The following is a 12,444-nucleotide window of genomic DNA, read 5'->3' as shown; positions in this document are numbered from 1 at the left end:
AAAGTTAGCAAGAAGTTCACAGACGTTTGAGAAGCTATAACGTTTATAGCACCGATCGCGTCAGAACCAATATTCCACTGAGAGCTGCTGTCTCTCACCGACTATGAGTACTCGCTACGACTACTGCTCAACTACGAGTGTTAATTCCCATTACCTGACATGGTTTCCCTTTAAAGGCAGTTGCCTGAAATGCGACGTTACCCTTAGATCACAGCACCGGAAAGCGAAATAAATACCCCAGCACCATTAGGCGAAGGCGGTGAAGCGTTCCGAATGACACAAAAATGATAACTTATGAGGTCAATAGCGTAAGATGTCACCAGCCAGATAGTTGGTGCGTGCCACGGTGGAAGCCGCAAGCGCAAACCGACCTCTAATTGATCCATTGTTCGCGACGGAGATTATCGGGACGTGGTATGGCGGATAGCTGCGGATAAAGGTGGAGGAAGCACGATTAGAGTCCGTCTCCTTCTCGTCCGACGATGTCTAATGTCATATCGCAGTACAATGCCATTTTTTGCGAGGTTTTTTATAGTCAAATCTCAACATTAAATTTATTCTAACTTTATTGTTCTGCCTTTAATGGGTTGAAGAAAAGATTAGTTTGCCAGGCAGGACTCCAGTAAACACTTTTACTTCGCAAATGTTTTCTTGAAGTTGAACGGCTTGTTGTTGTAAGTCCCCATGTTCCAGAGGGCCAATTCTAACCACACTGTTACCGTTTAGTTAAAATTGCGTTTTCTGGTGTGGAACCACGCGAAAAGCCCGACACCAACTGTACGCTGGCTGTACTTTGTGCGGAGAGACACAGTTATTGGGGAGGTGTAGCAGCAAGTTCTATTCTTTTAACAGTTGGTGTCTTAAGACAAATAAATATTGAAACAACCAACCTTTTACGTGAAAATGCGCACGCGGAACTCGCTTAGGCAAATTTGGTAGGCAATGACTAATCTCCGGCTGACATAGAAAGACAGTTTTCTTTTTCGGGGGAAGGAAAAACGGTTCCACAGGCCACACCGGGATCGGTGTAGGCACGATCGTACGCATCAGCTGGCTTTTCTCTGTGTGTGCACACAAGATCTATCTTGCTTTCGCCCAGTACGGTACCGTCACGGTGTGTAGCTTCCGAAACAATCATCTACGTTGTAATCAAATGTGCCTCATCGTAAGAAGTTTTTGCCCTTTGCTGCCCTTCCTGTTCTCCCACCGCCCGGGGGGGAAATCCAGGAAGTGGCCTCCAGCCAGGGGTTGTGTGTGCGGGGGGGTAATCACGAGAGAATCACTTCTACTAGCTGTAAAGCTTACGACTTACCGCTTGACGACGTGATTCTGTGGCCACCAGTATTGTGATGGAATTGGGCGATCGCGGTAGTGCAGCACAACGCGCTCTAGTGCAGGCTTAGGTTTGGGAGGGTCCTCTTCACAACTTCGAAGCAGTGGTGCATTTGTAAGAAATAGAGAAAAAGAGAATATTTCGGTGCTCAATATAAGGTGTGGAGTGATACGTTTGAAGGGTGCTCTTACTCAGTGATGCGTCGTGCTTGTGCTGGAAGATCGCTTTAAGCATCATGGTGCGTGTTTGGTTCTGTTGGACACTGCTTGGAGCGTTGTTCGTGAGCGGTCAGATCAGTGATCTTCGTTATACTGAGGTACACAGGAATTGAATCAAAGGCACCAGAGATCTTTGTTTATAAAGAATTCCTATCCCTCCGCATTTTCCAGACGAGCAATGATAACCTATCGGAGGCGATCCAGTTTTTGCGTGAGTTTGATCGTGAAGCAGCGGAAATGTGTAACCGTGTAGCGAACGCGGAATGGCGCTTCTCGACCAACGGCACCGAATATAACAAGCGTCGTATGCGCGAACAGCAAAACCTAGCCTCGAAGCTGGAGTGTATCAGTTGGCGCCGAGCAGTGTCGTTCGATTCGTCACGCATCGCCGACACCAGCATACGGCGTCAGCTGGGCCGGATTGTGCAGCAGGGCCGCTGCGGGCTGGGTGATGGTAAATATGCGGAACTGCAGCATGTGCTGATGCTGCTGAAAGACAACTACAACGGTGCCAAAGTGTGTCCCTTTCGACGCACCGCATCGGAGGCTACCGATTTGGGGGCCTTCTCGTCCGCGGCTGGTGGATATCCGAGCTCGAACTACGTGTCAGCCTTCACGGGGTACTGTGATCTGAAGATTAGTCCCGATTTGACGCGCATCATGGAGACGAGCCGATCGGAACCGGAGCTCCGGTACTACTGGGTAGCGTGGCGGGAAAAGACGGGTCCTCCGGTGAAGAACACCTTCATGCGGTATCTGAACCTAGCGAACCAGGCAGCGGAACAGCACGGGTTTCACGATGCCGGCGAACAGATGCGATCGGTGTACGAGGATGGCGACTTTTTCTTCACCGTGAATGATCTCTGGGGTCAGCTGCAGCCGCTGTACAAGCAGCTGTTTACGTTCGTAAGGAAGGGTCTGATTCGTCACTATGGAGAGCACGTGGTCCGACGCGACGGTCCACTGCCGGCCCATCTTCTCGGTAACATGTGGGCACAGAATTGGCGCCATACGATCGACATCGTTAAGCCGGGACCACCCGAAACGCCCGACGTGTCGGGGGAGATGGTTCGGCAAGGTTACACTCCGATGAAGATATTTCAAACGGCGGAAGAATTCTTCACCTCCATTGGACTGTCCCCGATGGCGCCGGAGTTCTGGCGCAACTCCGTGCTTCAGAAATCGCCCGACGGTCAGCAGTGCAGTGCGTCTGCATGGGATTTTTGCAATAAGGTGGACTTTCGCATCAAACAGTGCACGCAGGTGACGTTGGAAGATTTCATCGGGGCGCACCACGAGATGACTCACATCCAGTACTACATGCAGTACGCGAGTCAGCCATTCCTGTATCGCGAGGGTCCCAATCCTGCGTTTCACGAAGCTCTCGCCAACGCTATTACGTTGAGCGTTGGTGGTCCGGCTCATCTGCAGAAGATCGGGCTACTGAATAGTCCGGTGACGGTGGCGAACGGCAACTCGATTGTTAACATCGAGTATCTGCTAAACTTGGCGCTGGACAAGCTACCGTTTATGGCATTCAGCTTGGCGCTGGAAAAGGTTTGAAGGAAACCGTTGTTCTCTTGCATTTGATGATTCTTACAAAAAATTGCTCTTCACACTCTTTTACAGTGGCGTTGGTACGTCTTCGAGAAGGGCCCAGTCGGGATGAATGCACGCTGGTGGGAGTTGCGGCTTCGCTACCAAGGAGTCATCCCTCCGACAGGCCGAGGCTTCGAACATTTTGATGCCGGCGCAAAGTACCATGTAATATCCGATCAGGATTACATCAAATACTTTGTGGCCACCGTGCTTCAGTTTCAGATTTACTCCGAACTGTGCCAGGCGGCACAACATTACGGTCCGCTGCATACGTGTGACATCTACCGGTCGCGTGAAGCTGGACGAATACTAAGGTACTGTTGAGGGTTCTTTGGTGTATGCCGCATGCTTACGTGGTGTCTTTTCTTGCCGTTTCGAGCAGCGACGTCATGCAGCAAGGAGCATCCTTATCGTCGGCACAGCTGATCAAGCTGCTAACGCGTGGCAAAACATCCCGCCTGTCCGTTGATCCTCTGTTGGAGTTTTTCCGACCGCTCGAAGCATGGCTTGAGGCACAAAATCGTGACGAACAGGCAAGTCGGGAATCAGGATAATAAACGTAACTACGTACTAATGGACGCCTTTAACCGTAGATCATAGGCTGGAGCTCAACGATGGAAGATGTCGCGCTGTTTCAGCCTCTGCTGGGAAGAAATACCGGACAGGCCGCCGGGAAGAAAACGCCAAACCTCGCATTACTGATCCCGCTGCTTGGATGTACGGTTACGGCGATTAGTTTTACATATTAGCACGGTAACATGACGTGTCACTAATGCTTGTTGTGATTGATTGTAGAATAAATTGTAAATAATATCTCTCAGATGAAGATGCGCCATTTTTTCCTCTTTCTTATGCCTTTTTGGGCGACTCCACAGGTAGTGCCGGACAAAATTCATGTTATTTCTTTCTTTTTTTATTGCAAGGCCTTACGCTAAGTACTAAAATTACAACAAGAGCGTTCAAAGATCAACAAACGAGTCCTTTTTCCTAGTAATTTAACTAGCAATTTTACCTACAGTTCCCGCACACACACACGCACACTCTCTCACACGTGCACTGACTGGCCACATTTTTGCGCTTTTCCAAGAAACAAAAAGGAACAGAAAGAAAATGCTGTAAATATTGATTCAAATTCACAATTACTACCACACTTCCGCTAGGTTAGGCACGTTCTATCGCGTTGGCAAAGAGTTTCACTTACACAATTGTTACCGAATATACCGCTACTTTCACTCATCAATGATCACACCCGATCGGTTGCGCCTTTTTGTTTTCGCTCCAAAGATACATTTTATGTTTTGTTTTTGACTAGTGAAACTTCCTCTACCTTGGGTGCTTGGTGGTGCAGTGCTGTTCCTAAATGCAGGACTGTACACGACGGTCCCAGTCAACCTGTCGCCTGTTGCTTCTTTCTTTCTTTTGTAATGGAAAAGCTAGCTTATTGTGAAATCTAATCTCAGTGTTGGCAGACTGCAGCGAGCAATCGTTGTCGGGCTAGCGGCAGTCCGGAAAAAAATGCAGAGAACGATGTTTTGATATAGATTTTTAAAAGAGGTGAAACATTTAGATCAATAGGTGTAGAAAAACAAGGTAAACAAAACAACACCGCAACAATTTGATCCGCGAGAGTGGTAAAAATCAGTTCAGTCCACTTTTTTCGACCCCACGGTTTCCGGTCTACTTGGCACTTCGGTACTGTCGGGGTTGCTGAGCGTCGCCGGCGTCCCTGTGGTGTCGTCGTCGTCGTCGTCGTTTGGTGTCGATGCTTCACTACCACCAGCAGCATCACTGACGTCGGGCGATTTTTCCGCTTCACTGTTGGCAATGTTGCGCAGCATTTCTCCTTCCTTAACCTCCTGCTCTGGTTCGACTGCAAGCAAAAGAGTATCGATAAGTAAAATAAAGGTATGGTGCTCCTTGTCTTGGTCCTTCTTCATGTCTACGGTAACGCTGGTTCTGATCTGGACCGTCACACCGTTCATAATAATGTACTCACATGGTTCTTCCTCTCCGACGCCCGGGCTTCGTGGTTCGCCCGATTGAGACGACCCGGCCGAGGAGCGTACCTCCTCCCCATCTTCATCCCCTTCCGATTCGGAGCTTGTGTCAGGCTTCTGGGAAAGCCTGTCAAGCTGATTCTGTTCGTAGGGGAGCAGCGGAGCAACGGGGCGCTGCTTTTTCGCCGGATTCAATGCATTACAAAACGCACACCGGAAAGCAGTGTACTCGTATTCTTCCTTTAGAACCATTCCTGTAGAATGTACAAATCTGATCAATAATCTGACGTATGTCTAGTGGCAAAAGAGCCTTACCGTTGTGCATGCAACATTCGGCGCAAATCATGGCAAACCGATTGGTCGGTCCGTCGCCCACCAAATAATCGACCATCTTCTCCAGCACGCCCTTCTCGCTTTGGTTGATGATCGGGAACGGAGTTCTTCGGTAGACTGCATTATTTACACGCGCACCGTACATGGGGCTCTGTTGACGGTACTGCGGCGGTGGCCCCCTTATCATTAACCCGGGTGCCGTGTGTGGTGTGAGCATGGGACCGGTTGGTCGCATCTGCGGTGTCATCGGTGTCGCCGGACGTACCGCTACCGAGGGAGGAGATATCTGCTGCCGTTGGGGCACGTTTGGTGTCGGCATGCGGGGAGCCGGTTGACCGACGGGCATCGGTTTTGGGGCACGGAGCGGCGTAAGCGATGCGCTAAACGCTTGCGTCTGAATGCGGTGCGACTTGTCACCGAATTTGTCCAATATTTCTACCGCCACCTTGTACGTTTCCTTCTCCATCACATTCTCCAGGATCTTCTTTTTGTCGGTGCGCAGATCCTTCAGCTTGTTCGCGTTCAAGCGTAGCTTTCGTTCGTAATGCCATGCTAGTACCCGTTTTAGGACGAAAATGCTACAAAGGAGGAACGGCAGAAAATGGCGTTAGAATTTTAAGGAAATTGGGTGCGATTGCGATTGTTACTTACAGTATAGGACAGATGAGCAGTGGAACGGAGTAGACGATCCGTTCGTTCCACGTTGGCGGGAAGAAGATAAAGTAAAAGATCAACGATCCCACTATGTACAGCACGATCGAGGTAACGAGAAACCGGCCAACGAAACGTTTCCGCCGTTCCTGGGTGCTGATTGTGTAGGCTTCGAGGCTTTTGATTTTTTCCTCCAGTTCTTCCAATTTCTGGAAAGTGCTTTTCTCTTTCTAAACCGCAAGAGCGAAGCAAAGATAAATTAAAAACGATAGGTAAAAGTTGTTGGCTAGTTGGGTGGCGTTTTAAAAGAGCTGCACATGGTTCGGTGAGCACGAGAAGGCGCGACGACGGCGCTGGACAATCATTAGTGCACCTCCATTCGGCGAGCGGGGGTAACACATTGCAGTTCCAATCTTGCCTCGTTTTGCTTCCTATTTTGCCGTGCTTTGTCTGCACCGTTTTGGGGTCGGTTGGTTGGTATCGCGTGAACGTTGCAGGCCAATTGACTGACGGCATTGAATATTTATAACGAGCGTCTTAACGCTGAAAGCACCTCGGAACCCACACCATCACTGCGTTTACGTTCTCCAAAATTGTTGAACTATTTCATTTTCTGATCACTTTTCCTTTTCGGTTTGTTTTGTTTGGTCGCTATGTTTCGCAAATTAATTAACGCAAACAGTCCGGTGCCCTTTTCTCCGTCGTGCAACGGTCCGGGCTTTATCATCGGCATTTGATTAGCTAAGTAGAGTGACCTTTGCCATTAATTTTACGTAACGTGTGTGTGTGTCTGTACTTTTTGTGCAGTCGAAAGCTGAATTGTAGCTACGTTCCGGAACATGGTCTTTGCCGTCTGTTGGCGGTTGTAAACTAATAGTTGCATATAAAAGTGAAAACTCCTATTAAATACGAATGGCAATAAACAAAACAATTCCGGCGACGAGGCGCTTTTCGCTTCCGATTATCAATTCCGCCTATCGTAGGGATTGTAATCACTAAATCGGATTAACCCCAGCGCGCTGTCGGTCGTTGCTTATCGCGAACCTTTTCCTCCGATACCGCCAAACCGCGTGCGTCATCGTTACCCCGGTAAGCCACCACCGATGCACCTGCAGTTTTCTCTCGCTCAAAGGTTATTGGCGTGAAGCAAGTACCTACCCGAAATCTGGATATAATAACCCCCATCGTGCAATTGGCAGGGAAAGTAAGGCCGGTATGACGGACGCGTTGACTTCACCGCTCTACTGTTGATGCAAATACGTTCCGCGTCCTCTGTTCACGCTCTGTAACGATGGAAAGGTTCCAAAAACCAAAATAAAAAAATGGTTAGGTAAAGTTTACAAGGACAACGTTCATATAAATCATAGCGAGGCCTTCAAGTGTATCGGGAATGCTAAATTTAAAATCCATGAAATGTTCATCAGGCCGTTTGGCCGATTTTTGTGTTGTCTGCTCTGCTTCTACCAAGCTATTGAACACTCGGCCAAAAATAGATTAAAAAGGTTCACCACTTGTACCACGCAACCAACGCTTGAACTTCTTCGATTCTTTGTGCAACAGATAGGCGCCAGGATAGGATGTGGACGACAGCACCGTAAACACGGCCGGTGCTTGGTCTGGTCGGTCGGTAAGCAAATGATCTCAATTAAAAGTCCTTCATCACCACCTTCGCTAGGCGTCACTGAACTTTCTTTCGTCAATGGCAAGCCGATTTGCAAGGGATGACGCGCTCACTTTCTTCAACTTTCTTCAATACTTCTCACAAATTCACGAACATTTTACAATGACTCCTTTGCAAATATACAAGCTGTGTGCTAACGTGGAGTGCATTACCTGGTCAACAGTGTAGTTTACGCGATTTAACGTGGCTCGAACTATTTTCGCTCCTCTCGTGGATGTTTTGATTTTTTTAAGCAGACGCAAAGTCAGTTACGAGCAAGCAAGTTCGTATGGGGCATTTATTTTCAAGATAATTTGACATCGTTTCGTTGGACGCACACAAGAGTAATTGAATAATAGCACACAAATTAAGAAAAGGAATGGTGTTTGGTGCTTAAAAATAAGATTTTGTTTAAATTTGACTTTTATTTCTGATGAAAGTGTTGCAAATAAGTTGAAAGAGAATTTGTATTTTTTTTAAATTAAATTGTTGTCGAGAATCGTGACCGTGTGGAGTCACGCTGTCAAACTGTCAAAATTATTGCGGGACATGTCGGAAACGGGCAACATAAACAAACACAACCAAAACAACACTAAACTGATAACAAATAAGCTTAAAGTGTGTAATCTTTTCTAAAAGAAGGTGTAATAATTTCTCCAAAGCAATCTATTAAGTAATCGCTTCTGGAGTCGCTGCTTGAATTCGGACGTAAATGCGTTAGAAGCACAAGTGATCAAAATGTCCCAAACAGTCGTGGAGCTGCACTGGTTCCCGAAGTACTCGGATAGATTTTTGACCGCAGCCAGTTCCGAAATCAATTTGTATCAGGTGAAGAACGACATCATAGATCATGGCGAAAAATCGAGTAAGTGTGGATAGTTTGGTATAAGGAAAGCATCAGCTGAAACGAATTTCCTGTCTTCCCTTTTCCCATTCCAGACATCAATTTGGACATCTCTAAATCGACCACTGCCACACTGATTGCCTTCGAGACGCGTTATCAGTTTGTGCGTACTGTCGCACCATCGTACCATGGTGGCGGGGAGATCAATTTCGCTGCCGGACTGCCGAACGGGAAAGTTGCATTATGTAACTTTGTCACCGAAAACAATGTCGAATTCAGTAGGTACCTTTCGATCCGGGTTCGGAAATCCTTTCTGACGCGCATATCTGATTGTTTACAGCACCGAGAATATCGCGCGCTTGTACGTGTATTGCATGGAGCGAGCTGGAAACCAATTTCCTGGCGATGGGCCACGATCGCAACAGGTCAGACAATTGCATCACAATCTGGGACACGGAACGCGGCGTACCAAACCAATCATGTAAGGGATGGGAGTACTCGAGGTAGAAACAAAAAATGAATGCCGTTTTTCTTTTCAGCGATCGTAAACATGATCGGATTGTCAGAAACAGCTCATTCGGTATGCTGGGACAAAACGTTCCCACAGGTGCTGATAGCAGGCATGAGTCACAAGTACATCAAGATGATGGACTTAAGGCGTAAGTGTTACTGAATAGCAATCCGTGCAAGAAATTACTTTCTTACATGTCTCATTTCAATTGCAGAGAATCCAGTCATCACAACGGTCGCAAACACACGCACAGTAAACGGTGTGTGCGTGGCACCGAACGGTCGCTATTTAGCAAGCTACGTCGAGAACATCATCAACCTGTGGGATCTCCGTTCGTTGGAAAAGCCGATCAGTCAGATACAGATGCAGAAGAGCATAAGCCAACTGTCCTGGTGCCCGACCCGTTCGTCCGTGCTGTCGACGCTTCAGCGTGACTCGCCGTTGATAAATCTGATCGATTTGCATTGGCCCGGATCGGAGATGGACGGTGGTGAACCACATTCGGTGAAAAGGTTTGTATCGCCGTTCCAAACTACGGCTAGCATGCTGATGACGAGCCGAGTGCCCTCGATGGCGTATCTTTCCTGGCATCCGTATGATCTGGAGCGTATGTTGGCGCTGTCGAGTGTGGGCAATATATGCGACTATCGCATTCCCCAACGGATTGCTGTATCGTGGGATAACAACAACAATCTGTTCGGTAACAATGGTAACGATTTGAGACAATTCGCAACGCCAACTCGTTCGTCCACGCCGACCGACTCCCTGAACCAGTGGAACATCGATAGCAGCGAGGAAGATATTGCCGAAACAATGCAGCACCGGGCGTTGAAGAACTACGGACTAATGGCGGATCTGCAGCGGAATGGCGATCTGGTGGAAAAGAACGATGGGCTACAGTCGGTTTGGCGAATGTTAGGCCACATGGTAAAGGAGGACAACAAGCAGGGACTGAAGGAGATCCTGGGTGTAAGCAACGCACTGGAAGGTCCGCCAATGTCACAATCCGAGCCAGTCAACACGAAATGGGTCGATTTCAGTATGTGCAGCGGGTTGGTGGTATACCGCAGCGAGCAGCGTGACATCGCTCAGCTGCTCTGTGGTTGGACGTTTGAGCGTGAGAAAGAAGCCTCGTTCACCGCCTTTCTGGACGAGCTGTGCGCCAAACGGGAGTACACAAGGGCTGCCCTGTTGGCATGCTTTCACTTCCGTGTGCGGTTGGCGATAGATATTTTGGGCCGCGGGGCTGATCAAGCGTCAGATCCCAGCTCGTTGTTGCGTGTGGCGGCGATCGCATTGTCGGGCTTTTCTGCCGAACGGTCCGAGCTGTGGCGGAAGCAATGTGGCGCGGCTCGCACACAGATAGACGATCCGTATCTGCGGTGTATGTTTTCGTTTCTGGCGTACGAAAAGGATGGTTTCGAAACGGTCACGAATGAAACCCAAATTTCGCTTAGCGATCGCATGGCGTTTGCCTGCAATTTTCTGTCCGATGTAAAGCTTGCCGAGTACACGAAAGGCATGGTGGCGAATTGCATTGAAACGGGAGATTTAAATGGGTTACTGCTGACGGGAGCGACAAACGATGGCATTAGCTTGCTGCAGAGCCATTTAGATCGGACGGAAGATGTGCAAACGGTAGCGTTGATAGCGGCACGCTTTCTTACCTCGGAACTGTTGGCGAACTACCGTGTACAGTACTGGATTGCAACGTACCGGGATATGTTGGACGTGTGGGGCCTGTGGGAGCAACGATCCCAGCTGGACATAACGCTCGGTAGCATTCGGTCACCACCCCGAAGCTCCCGGTCCGTTTTCCTGCTCTGTAACTTCTGTGGCAAGAACGTATCGATGGCACTGCAGGAAGATGCTCGATTGCGAGGAAACGCCACCACAATGCACAAACTATCCTCCTGTCCACACTGCCGTAAACCGCTGCCTCGCTGTGCACTGTGCTTGCTGCACATGGGCACTACGATGGGTGCCATATCGCAGAGCCAAGCCATTCACGGTCAGATCGGATGGCAATCGAAGCCATTTTCGAAATGGTTCAGCTGGTGTCAAACCTGCCGCCATGGAGGACACACCGAACATCTGACGGAGTGGTTCAACCAGAACACCGAGTGTCCGGTGACGTCTTGCAACTGCAAGTGCTTTGCCAAAGATCTACCAATGCCACAGTTTCCACGGGACAAGGATAGCGTTTCCTGACACCAGCTGTCCACGTTATTTTAAAGAAAGAAAAAAAAAAAACTCTTGTCAACGCATTGTGTTCTTGCTAGGGTTAGTTTTAGCGCGCCAGGGAGACAATATTCACCGTATTGATTGAGTAGAGGCGGCTCAATTGTGTTCGTTGTTTGTTCAGTTTTTGTTTTATTGTACCTTCATCCTCGAAGAGGGCTTTTGTTTGCTATTGTTTTATATTACGCTAATGGGTATATTTTACAAGTGTGAACCGAAATGGGGGGGTAAAACCGGCCAAAGAAATGGCCTAATAAAAATCATTTATTTCAGACAAATAAAATGGGAGGTGTTTATTAGTCTACTGTTTTAAAGAAAGGTTAGATAAACTTTATTGTTAGTAGCAGAAGTATGAAAAAAAAAAATCATCTAATGATAAAAATGATAAAATAAAAAAATACTCTAAACAAGGGGAAGAAAAATATTCCGAGACTGACAGCTCGTTTCTCCCCACCAGAAAAGACGACAAGCTCCGCCCACTTTTCGCCCGTATAGCAAAGCATAGTTGTAGTAGTGTGAGTGCAATGTGTTTATGATCTGCCGAGTACACACAGTAGGAGAAGGAGTTGATATAAAACATTAAAAGGCATAAATAACCCGACCGGGAGTGCATCAGAGACTCTTGCGAAGCGGTAAAGAGAAGTGGCAAAACAAGGTTTATAATAATGGCAAATACATCGCAAGTTAAATCGTTCCGGAACCGGTTAATCATGAGCGGGGGGGTTTTTAGTTTGCTGTACGGTTGGAGTGGTCCGCTTAAGGACTCCGACCTCGGGAGGGCTCAGGAGCGGCAAAGCGCGTCCAGGAAGGAGAGGAATCGCAATGACACGCCTGGTGCTGATGGTCGAGATTGGAAGTAATTAATTTAAATTTATCATTCATTAGTGGTACGGTATGTAATGGAAATTGCGCTACGTTATTAAATTTTCTCGAATCCAACCTTTTTTCTCCGTGACAAATCGTCCGGTACGCGTTTACTTTGCTTTTTTTTGTGTGGCTTGCATCTCACGTGTAGCCAAGCAGTATTAAGCTTTGGTAGGAGTAATTGACTTAGCCT

The 12,444-nt window shown here is 48.0% G+C and overlaps 3 protein-coding genes across 4 annotated transcripts; 2 read left to right on the top strand and 1 right to left on the bottom strand.

The window, feature by feature from the left end:
- Positions 1-1,347: 1,347 nt before the first annotated feature.
- LOC118513872 (angiotensin-converting enzyme-like) lies at positions 1,348-3,970 on the top strand. The gene is made up of 5 exons (XM_036060177.1): positions 1,348-1,649; positions 1,723-3,108; positions 3,181-3,464; positions 3,533-3,683; positions 3,744-3,970. Exons 1-5 carry the CDS (start codon positions 1,569-1,571, stop codon positions 3,897-3,899), a joined length of 2,058 nt encoding a protein of 685 aa, XP_035916070.1. The 5' UTR covers positions 1,348-1,568; the 3' UTR covers positions 3,900-3,970.
- A 71-nt stretch (positions 3,971-4,041) lies between these two features.
- Positions 4,042-8,097, bottom strand: LOC118513873 (endoplasmic reticulum junction formation protein lunapark-B-like). 2 transcript variants are annotated; one of them, XM_036060178.1, is made up of 6 exons: positions 7,965-8,097; positions 7,290-7,414; positions 6,132-6,361; positions 5,463-6,058; positions 5,147-5,401; positions 4,042-5,020 (listed from the first exon to the last, which is right to left on the bottom strand). In XM_036060178.1, exons 2-6 carry the CDS (start codon positions 7,314-7,316, stop codon positions 4,794-4,796), a joined length of 1,335 nt encoding a protein of 444 aa, XP_035916071.1. In that variant the 5' UTR covers positions 7,317-7,414; positions 7,965-8,097; the 3' UTR covers positions 4,042-4,793. The 2 variants fall into 2 exon arrangements, with proteins under 2 accessions (XP_035916071.1, XP_035916072.1); XM_036060179.1 differs by lacking the exon at positions 7,965-8,097 and adding an exon at positions 7,640-7,842.
- A 242-nt stretch (positions 8,098-8,339) lies between these two features.
- Positions 8,340-11,784, top strand: LOC118513871 (GATOR complex protein MIOS). Its single transcript, XM_036060175.1, has 5 exons — positions 8,340-8,656; positions 8,731-8,913; positions 8,976-9,116; positions 9,175-9,294; positions 9,361-11,784. The coding sequence occupies exons 1-5, from the start codon at positions 8,530-8,532 to the stop codon at positions 11,355-11,357; spliced, it is 2,568 nt and encodes an 855-aa protein (XP_035916068.1). The 5' UTR covers positions 8,340-8,529; the 3' UTR covers positions 11,358-11,784.
- The last annotated feature ends 660 nt before the right edge of the window (positions 11,785-12,444 follow it).

This window comes from Anopheles stephensi, chromosome 3 (assembly GCF_013141755.1).
Source record: "Anopheles stephensi strain Indian chromosome 3, UCI_ANSTEP_V1.0, whole genome shotgun sequence".
NCBI classification, from domain to species: domain Eukaryota; kingdom Metazoa; phylum Arthropoda; class Insecta; order Diptera; family Culicidae; genus Anopheles; species Anopheles stephensi.
The sequence above is the reverse complement of the archived record's forward strand: the minus strand, read 5'-3'. Positions and strand labels throughout refer to the sequence as shown.